At 45.1% G+C, this 18,718-nt stretch overlaps 1 protein-coding gene across 3 annotated transcripts in view; it reads right to left on the reverse strand.

The window, feature by feature from the left end:
• Positions 1-18,718, reverse strand: part of LOC119466058 (uncharacterized) — a 41,054-nt gene that overhangs the window by 12,674 nt on the left and 9,662 nt on the right. For 2 of the 3 annotated variants that reach the window (XM_037726552.2, XM_049657319.1), the window contains exons 10-19: positions 17,456-17,518; positions 15,107-15,206; positions 14,490-14,618; positions 12,199-12,283; positions 9,165-9,270; positions 8,555-8,601; positions 6,842-6,962; positions 4,164-4,285; positions 2,591-2,847; positions 505-656 (exon numbers count right to left, since the gene is read on the reverse strand). In XM_037726552.2, coding sequence (XP_037582480.1) covers positions 505-656; positions 2,591-2,847; positions 4,164-4,285; positions 6,842-6,962; positions 8,555-8,601; positions 9,165-9,270; positions 12,199-12,283; positions 14,490-14,618; positions 15,107-15,206; positions 17,456-17,518 — 1,182 coding nt within the window. The remainder of the gene's footprint in view (positions 1-504; positions 657-2,590; positions 2,848-4,163; positions 4,286-6,841; positions 6,963-8,554; positions 8,602-9,164; positions 9,271-12,198; positions 12,284-14,489; positions 14,619-15,106; positions 15,207-17,455; positions 17,519-18,718) is intronic. The other variant, XM_037726553.2, reaches the window with a different exon arrangement.

Genomic DNA, 18,718 nt, shown 5'->3' on the forward strand with positions numbered 1-18,718 from the left:
TAGGAACTAATTGACCTACACCAGAACTAAGTACATATTTGAAATCAGCGCAAAAATACAAATAAGACTGGAGAGTTTTATTAATATTGTTGGGGAAATAACATTATGTAAATAGCAGTGTCCCCCCTTAAGAGGATTCTTGACGAACTTGTAGGCATTCGTGAAAACTTCTCTGTCTGAGCTGCCTGTGTTCTAAATTGACATTCCGCTAGGTGAATAGAGCCTGCAATTGGCTCCAGCATTTAAATACAGTTCCTTAATCATTTTTTTATTTCCTGTGAACACTGAGCATTGTGAACAAAGCAAACATCAACCAGTCTAGAGCACATAAATGATGTTTACAGAACAAAAAAAAAAAAAATGCAGATACCTTTATACTATGCCATTTATGACTACAGACCCCCAGATTAACATACTAACAGGAACACAAGTGACTATGGACACTTGTGCTGTACTTCTTTAGTGGCTCTCTCTGCTTTGCTAGCAGAAAAGCACGGCACTCACAGCTGTGATGATGGCGAGGGAGGCCACGTAGGCGCAGAAGTAGTTGGACAGATGTCCAGAGGGTGTGCGCAACGTCAGCCACCAGCTCTCGAGGCGAAAACCTTCCAGCACCTGGGCTGCCAGGTTGGCTCCCACCACAATCACTGGCACGGCTGCAAAAGAAGACATCAGAAGTAGCGTCAGCATTAACTTCATTGCTGCAGTAGTTTTGTGCTGATTCATGTAATAAGCTCCGCACATTTCTTTGCATTAAAGCTCCACAAGATTTTGCATTACAGGAAGCATTAAAGAGAAACACTACGTTCAGTTTAAACTGACAAGGCATTCTTTCAAAATTATGTTTTCATTAATTTTGCAGTAATAGGTTTATTGTTAGTAGAGAAAAATGACGGTCAAAGTTTCGTTTCTTGGAATTTCCCGCTGAAACCCCAGCAATAGCATGTCAGTGTAACATCGCAGGTTTCGAAGTATTTCTTTCGTATTTGAGCATCTGCAGCTCAATAAAAGTTTTTTGTCGAGACGAGAAGCTTGGCATTCCAGTGCCTGCGAATGCTGAGAATTGTTCCCTCGCTTGCCGCATACTCGGTGGCACACAGTCAGTGACTGAAGCTGGCGAGAAGTTCATTGAAATGCTGGCACATATCCGGTGCATTTGTGGCGCAGCCTGCTAAAGCGTCGGGTTGCTGTCCTTGAGGAACCCTTGTGACACGGGTTCAATTCTGCTCGGCATCGGAGAAAATTAAGGAATCCTTTTCGTATTTGTAGAGCGGAACATTCCCAGTGGCACATACTCAGCGACCCAAGCTGGCGTCAATGATGTTCACTGAAGACCAGCACAGGCTGACTGGCTCCAAGTCGGCATCAAAGAGTTTTTTCGAACAGCGGTGCCTACCCGGGTCCCGCATCTTACAGTGACCCATGTCGACGTGAAAGAGGTTCGTTGAAGGGCGGCATGTACGCACACATTGCCATATACTCGGTGACCCAAATTGGTCCACTGGTTGTTTTCGAACTGTGTTATGTCGGCACAGCAGCCCGATGTACAACCCATTCGACCACAGACTATCCAGTGGCCCGGGTAGGCGGGAAAACGGTCAGGTACAAACAAACATACATAGATTACAAACATAGATAGATAGACAGATAGATACGCTGCCCCCGGAAAGTGTGTGAAATACTCTAAGAATGCTAACACATTAATAAATAAAGCAAATCAACCAAGTTTCACGTTTACTTTGTTTTAGTATCCGTGTTCGGTATACCGTATTTACTCGTATCTAGGCCGACTCCGATTCTAAGCTGACCCGCCCAAAGTCCGAAGCCAGTAAAAAAAAAAAAAGAAAAAACTTACCTCGAATGTAGGCCGAACAAAAAAGCGAGGACAGGGTTCACAAAATGAAGACAGCATTTACTGAATGCCGAGCTCATTCTACGTCATTATCGCTGCTAGCCTTGTCGCTATCTTCCTTATCGCTGCCATTTTCAAACAGTGCACTATATTCAGTACCATCAAGCACATTAGAGATGCTGCACTTTTTGAAGGAGAGCACAATCAAAGTTCCTGGGTAAATGTCATCCTCTTTGCAGCGCACGCAAAAAGCGTCTCCCGTTGCCCCCTCTAACGATGGACGTTTTTCTCATCGATGCCGAAGTCCCGTCCGGCTTGAACGTTTGACGATGCCTCTGCAGCTAGCACAACTGTTCGTTAGAAAGCGGTACTATAGTGGCATCGCCTGTTTGGTGCCATTACGATAATGCCACGCCGCGCGCCGGTGCTACACCATACCGATACTACCGATACGACACAGGTCAAAATGGCGACGTCGCTCGTGTACTGCAGTTTGCTACTGGCGCGGCTAGTAGCGGCTGCGATACTGACTTTTCTAGATGGCGCTAACTCAAGTTTCAGTTAAAACTGGCGCATTTTCAAGATCCTCGAATCTAAGCCGACCCTAGAGTTTCGTATATGATTATTTGAAAAAAACTATCGGCCTAGATTTGAATAAATACGGTATTGTAGTTAGACTGTACTTGTTCATGCACAGTATATCTGCACAACATTTTCACAGAAGCATTGCTGGCTTACCCCAGCCCAGGGCGGCAACCTTGAATGCAGCGTAGTGCACAGTGCGGGCGTCCACGAGCTGCACGTACAGCACGAGCGCAATGCAGAGCTGCAAGCAGCAGGCCGCCAGAAGGCAAAGCTGCAGGATGGAGATGATGTAGGGGTACGCCCTGGCGGACAGCTTTCCCTGCACACCCTGGAGCAGCGCGACGCACGCACCGCACAGGGCCAGGCAAACCTGGGCGTGCAGCGTGTCCAGACCGCAGCAAGAGCCCTGGCTGAAAACCACAAGAGCGGAGAGAAGCGATGCAGACAACTGCCCCTTTCTTGGACAACTTGAGCCGTAGCCAATGCACAGACCAATCTCCAACTGGATTTTACCTCACTAGTATCTCACATTCGGATACAACAGCGATATGCAGGGAGCGACTTTGCAACTCAAACACCACACCTTTGATTACACGGTCTGTGGGACTGGCCTAGTTTACTTGGCCAGACACTCATACACACAATGTGCGAAGAAGGCAAATTAGTTCTGCAAGAATCTGTAGCCTGGTCCAAACCAGGACAAGTTTGTCTTCAACGGCAAAGCTTTCTTTCCGAGAAACCCGTGTGGGCTTTCTTTGCAACTTCTCGCTACTATTGAGTGGATGACAATTTTCCCTTTCAAAGTGAGGGAGATGAGTCAGAGCATTGCTTCAAAAAAAAAAAAAAAAAAAGGACAGAACAGTTCCATGAACATTTTCTCCCACAAAAAGTTTTAGAAGAGGTACAGCAACAGGTGAGATTACGGACGAACTCAGTTTGCGGGTGCGCGGGGAAATTAAAAAGAAAAATTAAGCGGAACCTCCCTGAACGGGAACTGTCCAAGATATGCGTAACATTAAATGGAGGTCGGCGGGGTGCACACTGTGTTGTGCGTGGTAATAATGTGTGTCTGGGTAATGCTGATTTCGTATGCGCTATTTATTTATATATATGCGTGAGGAGTATGAGCAGAGAGATGCACATATATATTTACATTGCCAAACATATACATTCAGCAACACGCCGACAGCCCTATAATGTTATGCATATCTTTGACAGTTCCTGTTCACAGAAGTTCTGTTTAATTTGTATGCGCGATGCCCGGCGCGATGTATCTAACGCGTTCATGCTGTCATAGGGAGTGAAGGTGGGACCATCTGTGCATGCATGCGTAATTATTGCATGAGTGGTGCATCCTCTTGTTTTGGGTCCCCTTTAGCCACCTTCCATCCGCACTGGACGGGTGTTTACCAGGGCGTCCCGTACCATACTGCTTGTTATCCCTCTTTTAGTATAGGCTGACATTTCTGGCATAGGTTCAACGCCTCCTTTCTATGTATGGCATATGGGGAACGGCAGAAGCAGACGGGTGCGTAGAATGTTCTGCACCGGCGCACCTACTGTTATCGCGGAAAATGGGTCGTTTGTCACTGTACTCCAGATGGCAGCTATCAACCACTTACACAACTGGCTTGAACTGCGCATTTAGGCCTTGTATTGGGAAAGGGGTTTTCTGGCTTCACACGGAACTTTTCAACCAAGTCACAATATATAATTAAAAAATCACCTGCGCAATCGACGGCAGCACCGAACCAGAACCACAGCGAGGGTGAGCAGCACCAGCACCAGGCAGACGCCGCAGCCGAGGCCAGCCACCACATCTACCACTTGGCCTTCCAGCAACTCGGCCTGGAAAAACGCGATTAGCTGCCATTAATTTGATGTTGGTCTATACAACTGCAACATGGCAAACTGTGCAAACAACAGAGCAAGAGATAAACAAACAGGGCAGTGCGCATCAGTTCGTGTTTGAATTTATGCTTATACAGTTTACTACCGTTAATTCAAGCCTGACGGGACTGACAAAATTGATCGCAGTAAACAAGATGCAGAAAAACAAAACTCACCGCTGATTCATTTGGCACTATTTGCCCAATTCTAGCACTCCCCCGAATCAAACTCGTGCCCACTTTCTATGAATCTAAAGCAGAAAACTAACGTAGAAACAAAGTAGAAACTAACGTAGAAACAAAGTAGAAATGTAACGCGCACTCGATTTTTTAGCAAGAAAGCTAAGTAAGCATCTAATCTGTGTTGCACCACGGTGGCCAGTTTCCTAAAGCTAACATCGCCGCAATACATCCATGTTATACGCTAAAGCATACATATGCCACGAAGTCAGTTTTCGTTTCGCGTCTGATTGCATAGTGTAGGCAATTTTCGGCCCAATTTTCTTGAAAAAGAAAGGCGCACTTTATAATCTGGTAAATAACCCGATTATAATGTAACCGCAGCAGACGGAGCTGCGGTTACACGGTGGCCAGTTTCCTAAAGCTAACATCGCCGCAATACATCCATGTTATACGCTAAAGCATACATATGCCACGAAGTCAGTTTTCGTTTCGCGTCTGATTGCATAGTGTAGGCAATTTTCGGCCCAATTTTCTTGAAAAAGAAAGGCGCACTTTATAATCTGGTAAATAACCCGATTATAATGTAACCGCAGCAGACGTGAGCTGCGGTTACTGCTTGAAAAGCTTCCTAGGACAGGCCAAAACTAGGCGTTTTTGACGAGAGATTGATGTGCTTTCAACACATTCACTGTCCCCAAGCTCATATTCAGATCGCTATTGAGGTCACAATAGGGCTCAGGCGATTGCATGCTGACAGGTTAAGTTCGAATTATTCGGAGAAGGCCACTTTTTGCGTCAACATAACGAAAGTTTGTGCCCATAGAATTGCACGGATGCCGGTCGGGATCAAATTAACCGGAGTTGAATTAACAGAAGGCTACTGTAGTACATGCCTGCAGCCATCCACGCGTAATTAATTCTGTGGGTCCAAAGGTTGCAAAAGCGAGTTCGAGAGGACGTAATCATTCCCAGTGGTTGTAATGGCCAAGAACGTTTCGGAGCAGATTTCGTAGCAAGAAAAATAACGATTTGGAGCACATTTTGTAGCAGTTAACAATAATGATACTAAATGGTTGTAGGTAGGTTGAACGCTATTCCTGCACATCAAAAATGGTTTCAGAGTACCGGCGCACATCAATGCGAATATTCTCGAGGAAGATAATCCAGGAAGGGGCTACTCACGAACAAATTACAAACATCATGCGGTCACACTGAGTCAACCAACATGCTCGAAAAAGAAAACACTGCTTGTCCCCAGCGGTAAGTCAAGCCTATACAAAGGCGAAAACAACCGACGGCAATAGTTGCGTGGTATGCAGGATGTTTATTTGAGCAATTTTATTTTACACCTAAAGATGTCTAGCTAGTAAAATGTTCGAGCTACAAGTCCACTGCATTACAAGCACACACAGATAAATGCGACACAGCAAAGCCGCTACATAACAACATGCAAGGGAGTAAGTTTCAGTTTGCTGAGTGCACTATGGGGGGACACATCTGCCACGCCGAACGCGTGAAGTGCGCGTTGTTGTTTGAGGGACACCTCTCCATCAAGACCACGCGCTGCCGGTACGAAGTATGAATGTGGGACCCACCAACAACACATAATGGGCAAAGGGCACACTACTAGGCCCAACAGAACTTCATCCTAAACTATGCACAAGCCACGAATATGGTGCATAGAGTTTCCAAATGGCTGATCACGAACATGCGCGAGCGTGTACTGGATTAGATTAGCTCAGTGACCCTACAGCTAATTTAGCTTTATGTATGGCAGGTGATGCAACCACCTCTTTGCATAAGGTGGTGGCGACCGCCACCTGACGTTCACTACCACTACTCTGCGCCGTGACCTCCGAAACTGTGCGGCACGGCTCTTCTTGGAGCAGCTTTGGTGCAGTTTCTCTAATCTGTAGCATCGATGTAGCAGCTTTAATGGAATGTAGCAGATTGGAGCAATTGCAGCACCAGTTCGACCAATGCATTTCTCAAAGAGCTCTAATTTAAGAGCACCTAAACTCGTAACCCTCGAACGTTTCCTGCACCACTGCAAAGCAACAAACCACTTGTCCAGCACTTTGTACTACTAATATTAATATTACCACTTAATGAACACTGCGTAATGATTATTCAATGCATGGGTATTCACTGACTACCCCTCCATCCGCACCCAACCCTGCATGCACAAGCCTAAGGCAAGAAAAAAAAAGGGAGGGGTTGATTTCTCGGCACTTCTAAAGAAACAGAGTTCTCAACAGCCAGAAAGTTTAGGTCCATGCAATGACAGAACAGTCACATGACAGCTACTGGCATGCATCCATCTTTGCCCTACCTTTGGTTCTTCTCCAACCAGCAGCGCGTACGTGCCCGGCCGGTCGCACGAACACCAGGTGTAGCTCCTGTTGAGCCCTGGCGTCTCAGCACGGCACCCGTCAAGGAGGAAGTGGACCCTGCTGAAAGCGTGCAACCATGCGAGTGGTGTCACAAGTTTGGTCAACCAGCACGCCATCTGGTCAATCGACTTCCAGCTAAAGCAAAAATCCTGCGAGTACTAGTTGGAGCTAGTTTTGATGGTCATGATTGGGTTTTGATGGTGCAAGGGCCACTTTTGGCAAAAGAGCGCCATAGCGCTAATTTTAATGGGTCACAGCTGCAGCACCTAGAGAGAAACGGGTTAGAATGTGCTTCAATTGCAGTCCTATATATCCTCCTGGGGCCCAGAGTGCATTTTGTGTCATGGGTTTGTTTCATACTTCTAAATTATGCTATTTCGGCTTTCAGAAAACCAGACAACCACATTTTATAGCGTTTCGAATATTTGCAAGTGAACACGGCAATTAGACATTGCCGATATTCCAAAGACTGTACAATACACTCAGCACCCAGATATTAGCAGTTTCTACATCTTCCTTTAATCATCCCAAATACTAAGAAATACTTCAAAACAAATTGTGCCGTACCAGAGCACCCACAAATTCATTTATTTCTGGGATGAGTTCTGTAACAGAAGCTCGCACTTCGGCAGAGCTCCTATTACGCCATTTTTAAAGCTCCTGCTTTGGCCAGAAACAAGTGCACAAGGATCATACCCTCCAGATGGCAACACAGGTCCCAGAACACACCAAAAAACTGCTTTTTGTTGGGTGAGCGGTATTTCTATGGCCGCTGCACCCAGCTTTCAAATGCCCAATATATTGGGCAAATGCTCCATTGCTGGGCCTTGGAAGGATATCAGCAGGCTTTTATTTTTATTCTCGTAATAGCTCTCTAATTGATCTCACTTTGTCTGCTTTTAGCTCTAACTGGCAAGTTGAAAGTCAGTATGCTAAGCATGCATGCATGCTGTTTCAACAGGAAATAAGCTGGAAACGCATAAAAAGACATCAGTTGGTTCAACTGGCGAGAAAAACTTTCAATTAATGCAGGGTGCTGAATAGCTCAAGTACCAAGTGAGGATTGCCATTAACTGAAAGCAGTACCGAGGTTTCTCACGTGGAAAGACACATGCGTGTAAAACAAATGATTCTTGGACCAACCGCGAGATAAGTCTGCTCAAGCCTAATTCAACCCAATTTCACAGAAGCTATAGCATTTTTTTCTTATTGCATTAGTTTGCGCTACAGTGTCAAAAGGAAAAGGTTAGCTATAGTTACAAAGCAGATCATTCTGCCTACATTCTTATACCGGTGTCACATGGGCGCTTTCAATCACAATTGGTTCATATCGGGCTTGATGGCTATCGAAAGTGCCCTGTGTGACTGAGCTATTACAAGCACAAGGACCGTAAGAATGTTAGGAACCCAACAGTCCAGAATCGCTGGCCACACAAAGCAGGTGAACATTCAAAGCCGATCCTGCTTAGGCACTATTCCCCATTCCACCACTTCGAGCATGAAACAAAGTTTCAGCTGCATCAAAAATTAGAGGTAACAAGTTCACTATGACATGATATGTTACTCGGTGTAAATAGCTAAACACGTATTTAGACATACAGTATATGTAAACTTGAAGGAAACAGTGTGCTTAACGGAGAAGGTAGAATCACCTGTGTGAAAGGTCAGCAATGCCACAGACAACCTCTTGGTCAGCCAGCTGAAAAATATGAACAAAAGCAGAATGAGGAACATAGCTCATATCCCGACTTGCCTTAGCAAGGCGTACAAAAAAAAAAAAGCTGAAAGCAATTCTAACATAATCCACATGTGATAAATTTATTATTACTAGGAAGCACACAACAAGCACTTTCTAACAGAAATGTAGCTATTTGAAAGCCAGCGTTCACATACTATGACCCCAAAAAAGCTAGAAAATATTTGTGTTAACTATGGGTATCACTTAAAACAACAAAATGTGTTATGCATGCATGGGACATGTGCTTTCAGTGATAACTGCACAAAACATAATTAAGTCAAAATTACGATGTAGTCACTGCAAAGTCTAAAAGGGACGTGTCAATACCAGGTATCACTGCACCGAAAATGCATCCAAAATATGCCCCATGTAGTCGCAACATTAGACAATTCACTACCGTAGACTCAGCTGCAATACACAGTTCTCAAAGCACATATCTGAGCACATCGTTGCTAGTGGTTTTCGCTACGCTTCCAGTTTTTCATATGTCTCAACCTGGGCTTAAGTCGAGAAGTCGTTCTCACCGGTCTGACATGAACCAACTGGACTCGAATGCCAACTCCTTCACTGCTACTGAAGGCCACGCTGATGAGGTGTGAGTGAAGTTCGTGAGACCTTTCTTCAAGGTTCCTGAAAGTTGAACAATGACAAACGGATTAATCGCCGTAACACACTACCATCCCAGCTTGAAAGGCATTTAGGTTTGCCAGCAAACGTATACATTTTCTAAATAGGTTGGTTCAATGACGCTATCAAATCCAACTGAAGGGCCATTCCAAGTGCCACATTTGTATAAATACAATGCGCTTCTTTTGCTGCAATTTGCAGCTTACAATTCAGCTACAAGTTACATTCGGACCCCATTTACAAACAGTATAATGCTACACATAGAACCTGGATAAGTGTATTGGCATACCTCCAAACCTGGGGAGTGCTAAAATCGGGAGACTCACTGCACAGGGGGGGGGGGGGGGGGTAATAATTTTTTTTTCTCATGCAGCGCATGCGATCTGTTCAGTCTACAACAGGGGTTCTCAGGTACGTTCATCCCAGGGAACCCTGCTAAGCTCCATAAAGTGCCAAGGAACCCCCCCCCCCGGTTTAACCGAATGATCGAGGGTATCAAGAAAACAAACAAATGCTGCACTGCGTCAACACGCTTTTATTTACTCAATGCATCGTCAAATCTTGTTTCTATTTAGCACAAGACCAGTGCGGAAGCTGAAATTCTCTTCATCTCATGACTGATTAGCGCTAGCAGCGGCGAAGGCCTCGCGACATCCTTCGCGGCGCGCGTTTTCATCTGAGACGCGCTTTGCACCAACGGGCGCACATCCCGATTATTGTTTCGCCACTCAGCTGCTCGCCAACAAATTGTCCGTCCATCGCGATGTAGCCGGTGCTTTTTATATTAGACAGCTTTTCACTGAGTAAAAGCGAAACTACTGCTTGCCGCAACCGCTGTCGACGAAACCGCGGCCGCTATCGACGCGATCATGGACGGCGATCTTGCGGTTCAGAAGGCAGGCGGCTGACGCACGCACCAAGTCAAAACGAAACTACCTTTCGCTGCAAGAAGTGCGGACGAAACTGCGTTCGCTATCGACGCTGCCATGGGAGGCGACTACGCAGTTGTGAAGGCACGCAGCCGACGCGCGCATCGAGTGAAAACGAAACTACTATTTGCCGCAACCGCTGCGGACGAAACTGCGGTGGTTATCGACGCGATCAGAGATAGCGACTACGCACTTACGGAGGCACGCGGCTAGCCGCCAACGCGGTGTTACGCGCGGCGATAAACGCAAGAATAAAGGCTTTAAAGGCACAATTAGGCACGAAGCGCTTCGGCGTTGCTGTCAGTCACGTGCCGCGTACGATTGCCGCTGAGGACCACGGCGATGCGGACTGCGCCGCTTTGTTTCGGTTGGACGCTACGCCGTTCTTGCTCTTCTGCGGCGCGCACTTGCGGTGCTCCGCGTTTTTTTTTTTTTTTTTTTTCCCTTCAACGTATAGGTCAGTGCGCACGCTATCGGCACCTACCCTATCTACAAATAGGAGAAAGGCGCATGGCGGTAAGTTACGGCCTCCGAGATTCAAGTGCGAAAGCTTAGGCGCGCTGCCCGTTCTCAGAGGTTTGGTTGCTACAAGCTGCTTGCGTATGTATTGCGCAGTTCGCGCGTTGCTGTTACGCCCTGTGATGTGTTTTTTGACACTCGGGCATGGGTAATGGAGGTTCTTTGGATCAAGCGCACCTCGTGTTCGCCGTTTTAGACACTTGTCGGGAGCGGGACGGGTACTCTTCTTTTTTTATCTCACGCAGCGCATGCGATCTGTTCAGTACAAGATTAAACAGATCTTGTCTGCAATTTGACGCAGGTATATCAAGCGGGTGCAATGCGTCGAGCACAAGGTTGTCAATTTTTCAGCCAGTAGCCTCTCCTTGAAGTGCTGGCATGCACAACAGTTTGCTTTCAATCCGCCCACATTTCTCTACGTAGTAGGTTGCCACGACAGGATAAAGCGGCAAGCAGGGTAAAACTGTGAGAGCGAAAACACGGCGCTTCAGGCTTTCCCCTGTTGCACCTTGTGCCTCTGTACCCATTTCACCGACAATGGCTGTTGTCTTGGTCCTGCCGCATCCGTAGTGCTTCGCATCTTCGCACTTCGGGAACATCTTGCGCAGAAGTGGCCCAACGTGATCACTCACGCTCGACGGTAAATTGTGCTCAATGAGAAATCCGGTGAAAAGGCACTCCGCTAGCACAACACTGTCTTCATTGCTGTTGCCAAAGAAGTTGATCACTGCCCTCTGCTTCTCAGCAGCACGAAGGAAGCTTTGGTGCTTAGTCGCCAAATACAGTTTTATGTCTCCTTTACCGCCGTGTGCCCCGCTCACGTCGCATGCGCAAGTCGTGCAAAATCCGCACTGCTCGCCTTTCCTGGATGGTACGAAACACGGGAATTCTAAAGTATAAGACTTCAAGGAACACTGTAAATACTTCTTGGGCTTCGACGACGCCAAGATGTCAAGAGAGCTGTGAAAAGCAAAATGTTATCACGCGCACTCCTCAACAGATTGTTCCGATCAGAGGCGAACTGAGTTGTGCACTCATACAGCTTGGATTTCAATCTGACTTCGACTAGCTACCTAGCTCACGATTGGAAATCCTGATGCGGCTGTGCTGCATGACGCGTTTTTTTTTTTTTTTTTCCTCGAGATGGGGGCTGGGGCACGTTATCGGGAGATTTATGGCCGTGCCCGTACAATCGGGAGGATAGGTCAGAAATCGGGAGAGTTGGCAAGTATGTATTGGGTAAGCAACCCTAGACCGTGCAAGACATTCCATAAATGTGGTTCTCCACACACAGCTAAAGTGCAATATATGATCAGTGCGAAGTAACAGTATTAAAATCTACTTCAATCACAAGAGAAGGTGGGTCGTGTGACATATCTGCTAAACATGTGCTAAGCAGTCATCAGTGATTTAATATGCAAGTGAGAAGACTTCATGGGCAATGTTGATTTAACTGCCTCAGAGCCGGGCAGCCTCTACATACCCTTGTTGTGCGAGGAAACGCTCAGGCAGCAGCTCGTTGAGTGTTTTGAACAGAGCTACCACAACCAGGAGTTCCTTGTGATCACCTGTGGAAGAGAGCAAAGAATGACAACAGGCTTAGTGCACTATGAAAAAAGAAAAAAGAAACAAAATCAGTTGTGGCATGATTTCACTAATTCAGTGACTGATTGTGTAAGTCCCAAAGCAACAACACTGCAGCTATGAGAGATGTAGTAACGAGTCGCCTGTTGAAGAACACTGGCTCAGCACATTATAATGCGAAAAAATGTACTGTGACATGACTTGATTGATTGACTAGGTTTAACATCCCAAAGCAACACTGCAGCCAAAGTGGTCGCCAGTAGAAAAGAGAAAAAACAATGACGACATGCTCAACATAATACAATCGAGTTCCGTTAATTTGAACCTGACGGAACCAATGAAATTGATCAGATTATCCGGTGGGTAGAATTAAACAATATGCAGGAAATACGCCAAAACACACCACTAATTACTTGGCAGTATTTGCCCGAATCTACCATGCCCCCGAATCAAACGCGTGCAATTGCTATGTGTCCAAAGTAGAAAACTAATGTAGAAATGATGACCCTTTAACTGGTAACTGAAAGCATCTGCAAAATCTAGACAAATCCAAATATTAATCTGTGCCTTTCAATTTACCTTTATTTATGTACCTGCTCAACAGTGGTATTCAATAAAATGTCGAGCGTGAGCACCAGCAGATGTATTGGTCACAAGACCTGAAGGCTTCATCGTTATCGTCTTAGCGTACGTAGGGGTCATATTCTTGCCAATGCAAATTTTTTTTTTCCTTTTTTAAGCAAGCTCTTATTTCTTAACTACATAAAGGTACATTTCAAGAACACACATTGACCTTGCCAAAGCAAGTGCCAGGGACCAGTTTTGGACCATACATTTACCTTTCACCGCCTGGTCAACAATAATTTTGACCTATCTCGCTTAGTTTTTAGAGAAACCATTTAATATTTCAATTGGTATGTATTTGAGCAAAGTAAAGAAGAACTAAAACAATAAAACCATTCTAGGTCAAGTCCTTCTTATCTTGCCAGTTAAAGGGTTAAAGCTCCTAAACAAAGCTAGCAATCTAACATGCACCCATTTTTATAGCAAGAAAAATGGGCAAGGGTTTAAAGTGGCCCTGAAACACTTTTGGAACATTGTAAGAAAACGTTGCCTATTTGCCATGGAGGCTGCTGCGAACATCTGAGCCAAATATTACTGAACTGCATGCAGCAGGAACTTGCAGTCTCGTGTCAAAAACAGGGAAAAATCGCTTGCTCTCGCTTCCGCAATGCCGTCATGCATTGTCATCGAAAGCAGCTGGCCCATGAATGCTATTGGCTGATTTCGTGATCCCGAGAGCATTCTCAGTTGCTAATATTGAGTTAAATAAATAAAAGATACATATGTCTGCAATCTCAAAAAGAAAAATCATTTCATATTTAAAATGCATGTAGCTATGTCAGCTGTGCGTGGCCTCTGAGATGGCAGCGGCGTGCTGTGTAGTGCAGTCTACTGCGACCGCCACAGGATACCGTGACCAGCCCTTTCGCCACCGTGACACTCAACATTTGTTAACGGCTTTGCCCTTTTGGTTTCTCCACTGTGTAGCTTCCAGCGTGCTAGCGGAGACAAAAAGAGAGAAAGATACTTCCAGTTTCTTCATTGTCACTTTGGCACCAATCTGAAGAACAGCTTGTTCATGTGCTCACTTCAGCGGCTGTAGCTTGCCAACTAACGGTCAGAGCAAAACGCAGCAAACGGCAGTTTGTTGTCTAAAGCTGCCGCTACATGCGCTCAGTAGCCGCAGTGCACTCCCTCTGCCGGTTGAAGTGCTATTATAAAAGTTCGGTTTCTTTTCGAACACACCTCATACGTCGATAGCTCACTCTGGGTAGAATTAAAAAAAAAAAAGAAGTTCGACTTATACTTGAATAAATATGGTATGGCCTGTTGTGACACGATGTGATTTATTGATTGATTGTTTGTACTTCATTTCCCAAAGCAATGTTGGGGCTACAAGAAGTGCCATAGTAGAAAAATGTGAATTTTGACCACGTGAGTTTCTTCACCCAAACCTAGAAGTACACGAGTGTTTTTGCATTCCGCCTTTATCAATATGCGACTGTAGAATCTGTGAGTCGAACCCGCCAGTTTGTGCACGGGAGCAGAAAGCTACAGCCATTGTCAGCCATGGTGGTAGGTCATCTCGTGCAGCGAACTTGGTTCAAACTGCGGGCAAAGGATCACCTTGGCTTTCAGGCTTCATGCTGAGCTCCAGGGAGTTCCCGGCCCAAGCGGAAGTTGCAGCGCCAGGCAGAGGAACACGAACCACAGCCGCATCTGGAGAGTGCCGAGTTATCCGTCCGAGGGACACCACTGAAAGTGTAACACGGCTCGTATCAGAATGGTGCGTACTTGAGCCACATGGTGCAAGGTTACGTAAGCGTAATGCACAGCTGCAACAAGACAAAGAAAAAAAAATTGACAAGACAATGTGTCACAAAAACCATTAGCTTCAATGTGCGGAAAAAACACACATGCTACCTATAGCCTCCTGAAACTACATGAAAAGAAGGCAACAAAAATAATGATAGAGCATCACTGCAAGTAACTGTATGCATTCACTTCAACATATATAATACAGTTGAACATTGTTATAACGAAGCCTTGTCTGACAACAAAGTACCTTATTTATATCCAATATTCATTATAGGCAAATGTTCATTACAGGCTGATATCGGAAAGAAACATATTTGTTTTGCTTTGTTGTATCTGATGACTCATTATATCCCTGTCTGTTACATCGAGGTTAGACTGTAAAACATATGTGCAGCTAGTGTTCAAAGTTTCCAAGCTGTACCCACCCACAGCAGGCCTGTCGAAATTCTTGAAGCGGCCAGGGCTGAGCGCCGCTGCAGCCAGGAGCCCAAACCGCAAGATGTGATCTTGAAGTTGATCTATTACCTGCAAGAACAACGTACAAGGACAAGCACAGGAGGACATTTTTTCTAAAGCCTCTTGAAACGTGTCGCAACGTATGACAAAGTGCTCAAACCTTACCAGCTCTCTATCAAACAGCGCAACAAAACTCGACAATTTAATGTCTGTATGTGTATCTCCTTCATATTTCATGAGAGTTTCCGAATTAAAATGTACAGCATCCAATACAGCAAGATTTCAATGATACGAATCTCTTTGAATTCGATTACGAATACGAATTCGATTTTTGAATCATTTTTCAGTTAATTCAATTCCAAGCAGAAGTCCTGGCCCATGCATTCTTACGGGCCCGAACTTTCGTTATTTGGATAATTCAGACTTGACCAGTCAGCACGCACGTGCCTGACCCCCATAGTAACCCCAATAGCGACCCCTTTAGTGGCAGCATCTGTACTGGCAGAGCTTAGGGTGCAGTGAATGCATTGAAAACACGTCATCTCTCATCGAAAACGCCTATTTTTGGCCCGCCTTAGGAAGATTTTCAAGCAATAATCGCAGCTCACAATGTCTATTTACAGTATTTAATCGATTATAATACGCGCCTTTTTTTCTTTTAAAGAAAATTGGGCAGGAAATTGGCTGCGCGGTGCATTCGGGCACGAAACCAAATCTCCTTCGCAACGGTCGTATGCATTACCTCATAACACAAGTGTATTGCGGCAGAGCTGACTTAAAAATACCGTGTGGCGAAGCTGACTTTAGGAAACTGGCACCTTTATGTAACAATTTTTCTTTCTCAAAAATCAGAGGTTCGTTAGATTTCTACTTTGTTTTGGAGCTTTGATGCCATTCCTACGTTAGTTTTCTAATTTGTACACATAGAAAGTGGGCGCGTGCTTGATTCGGAGGCATGTTTGAATAGGGCAACTACTGCCAAATGAATCAGTGGTGTTTTTAGGTGTTTTTTTTCTGGATGGATGGAAAAAAATTTATTCTAGTCTTGTACAGGGTGTAGCCACTTGCCTGGCTAGTCCCATGTTGGGACCAGGAGGTCAAGCCTCCTAGCCCTATCACAGGCGTACTGGACAGCCAGGACTTCAGGAGTATGGTCGTGGGATTTAATCATTCCTGAAAACCGATCGCGGGAAATGCCAGGGCCAAGCGACCCACACTCCCAGAGCATATGTTCAAGTGTGCACATCCCTTTTTGCATGCTTTGCATATATAATATTCATGTCTATCAATGTTATACCATGCCTTCATTTGTGCAGGTGAATAATATGACTGTGTTTGTAATTGCCTAAGTGTAACTGCTTGTGCTCTATTTAGTCTAATGTGAGGGGGTGCGAACTCCCTCCTCCCCATGTAGTAATGTTTTTTTCTGCGTCTTGTTTAATTTGACCCGGCGGATAATTCGACCAGTTTCATCGGTCCCGTCAGGGTCGAATTAACGGAAGTCCACTGCATTCGAAATTCGTATGATCCATAACAAACCACAATCAAGACATTGCAATTGGCTCAACACATGAACAGATTCGAGTTCTTGAAGCAAGAAAGCACAGGCTGAATGGTGCATATGCGCTTTCTCTTCAAAGATGGGTGCAAATAGAGCAAATAACACATGCGACTAGCATAGAACAGCGAAGGTCCACAGAAGGTCTAGCTGGCAGGCCAGAAAAGTGTGTAAAGGCCACCAGTGGTCATGAGGAAAGCAAAGCATGGTGCTGCAGCTACTCAAGCAGTGCAAGACTCTTCTAACAAAAGTGATCAGTTCAAGAAACACTGAACGGTTCTTTCCGGCAAACAACCCCCTGTTTATGCTGGTTACTTTTGGGTGAAGATGGCCCTGGTGGCTTTCTGAACCTCTGTTATCTGAATGGCATCGAGTACACACTTCCTACATAGCCAGGGCTCACTGCAGGCAGAAGTGAGTGCTTTTCAAATGCTCAGGCTTTTGCCAAGATCACGGAAGTCCAAGATTTCATATAACAACTTTGAAGCAGTATGACGCAGCCGTAGTCCTCTCGTTCTGAGAGGTTTCGTGGTGGCTCAGAAATTTGTATAATCCATTGTGTTCCGACAGACCATTCCAAAATCCCAAAATAGAATGCATCATATTATGATGCACTTTTGTGAGGAGATTTTCAGGATTCGTATCGTCCCAAAATTCAATATAAATCATGATCATATCAACGAGATTATTCAATTGTATACTATTTGCATTATGATACGTGTTCTTTGTGTTTTGGCTGTGTCGTCAGCATGCTACTTACCGTGTGATCTTGCAACAACAGCGGCTTGTGGGCCAGCAAATGTGAAGCAACGTCCCAAATAGCCTGTGCAGGAGACAGGAAAAATGACACAGTCTGCTGCACCTACAAGTAAATTTTTTTCAAATACAAGCACAGCAAGAGAAACTTCTCAAGGACAAGTGATCGCTGTGGTTAGCTCCACATTTAGTGGTCGCAGTTAATGCCCTAATTAACAGGCAACCAAGTGTTTATGAAGCATGATTACTAGTATAACTACCATGCATGAAAAATACTGCTACGCCATACCAGCCTTTCTAGCTGTACTTTAGAAACTGATGGGAAGGTGGGGTGGACATGCTTAAGTGTAGTGTGTCAACTACAATGTAGTTGATGCATCATAGAATACTAGAACTACATTGTAGTCATTCGACTACAATGTAGTTGACACAATCAACCCTTGGTTATAACCTTTTCGAAAATGACAACACAAAAAATTAACTTCCAAATCAACTTCAATTGCTTGGAGCTTTAAGCATTGGCTGAAATTGCAGCCTATTACAATTTTTGCATGGCAGAAGGCAGGCATTATGGCAAGTATATGAACTTGCAGCCTCACTTGGCAGCAGTACAACTACTGCTGCTACACCAATGCGGTGGAATTTGTGATGAACCACTGAAATTCTTTAGGGTTCTGCTTTTTGGCGACACCATAGCATTATAGGTACATTACGTGTCACGTACCCAAAATGCTTATATAGTGCTATCACATAGCAAATGTTTGTGCATGAAGATCTCGCAAATGATGTGGTGATTGCTTCTGCGTGTCTATTGCACCATCTGATGACAGACACGAACACTACGGGAGCCAAGTTTGTCCGAGACAAGTCAAAGTCAGAGCCATGCTTTTGTTAAGTGCACTAACTGAGCGACTGCACTGTGTAACGGGGGGATTCGTTAGTGGGGAGATGGGGACCTGTCAAGCTGCCGGTATGCAGCTTTTATCCTGCCATCCCCACCGCTTATGTACATCAGTGTACTTATGCCATGTGGTAAAATAAACTTCTATTAATTCAATAATGTGGAGCGGTCACTCTATGGTATTGAGCAGCAAAATGACTCATGGAGTTCACTGCGACTCTGATTCTCGTTTCCTATCAGTGCTTTCATGAGATGAAAGTGATGCAGTTTTTGATGACCAACACTATGTGCAACACAAGTGCATAGATTTAACATGTCCATGAGAGGCGGAAGGTTCTCCGTGCTCTGCAATTGCGCATTTCAATC

Source organism: Dermacentor silvarum, chromosome 10 (genome assembly GCF_013339745.2).
Source record: "Dermacentor silvarum isolate Dsil-2018 chromosome 10, BIME_Dsil_1.4, whole genome shotgun sequence".
Classification (NCBI taxonomy): Eukaryota; Metazoa; Arthropoda; class Arachnida; order Ixodida; family Ixodidae; genus Dermacentor; species Dermacentor silvarum.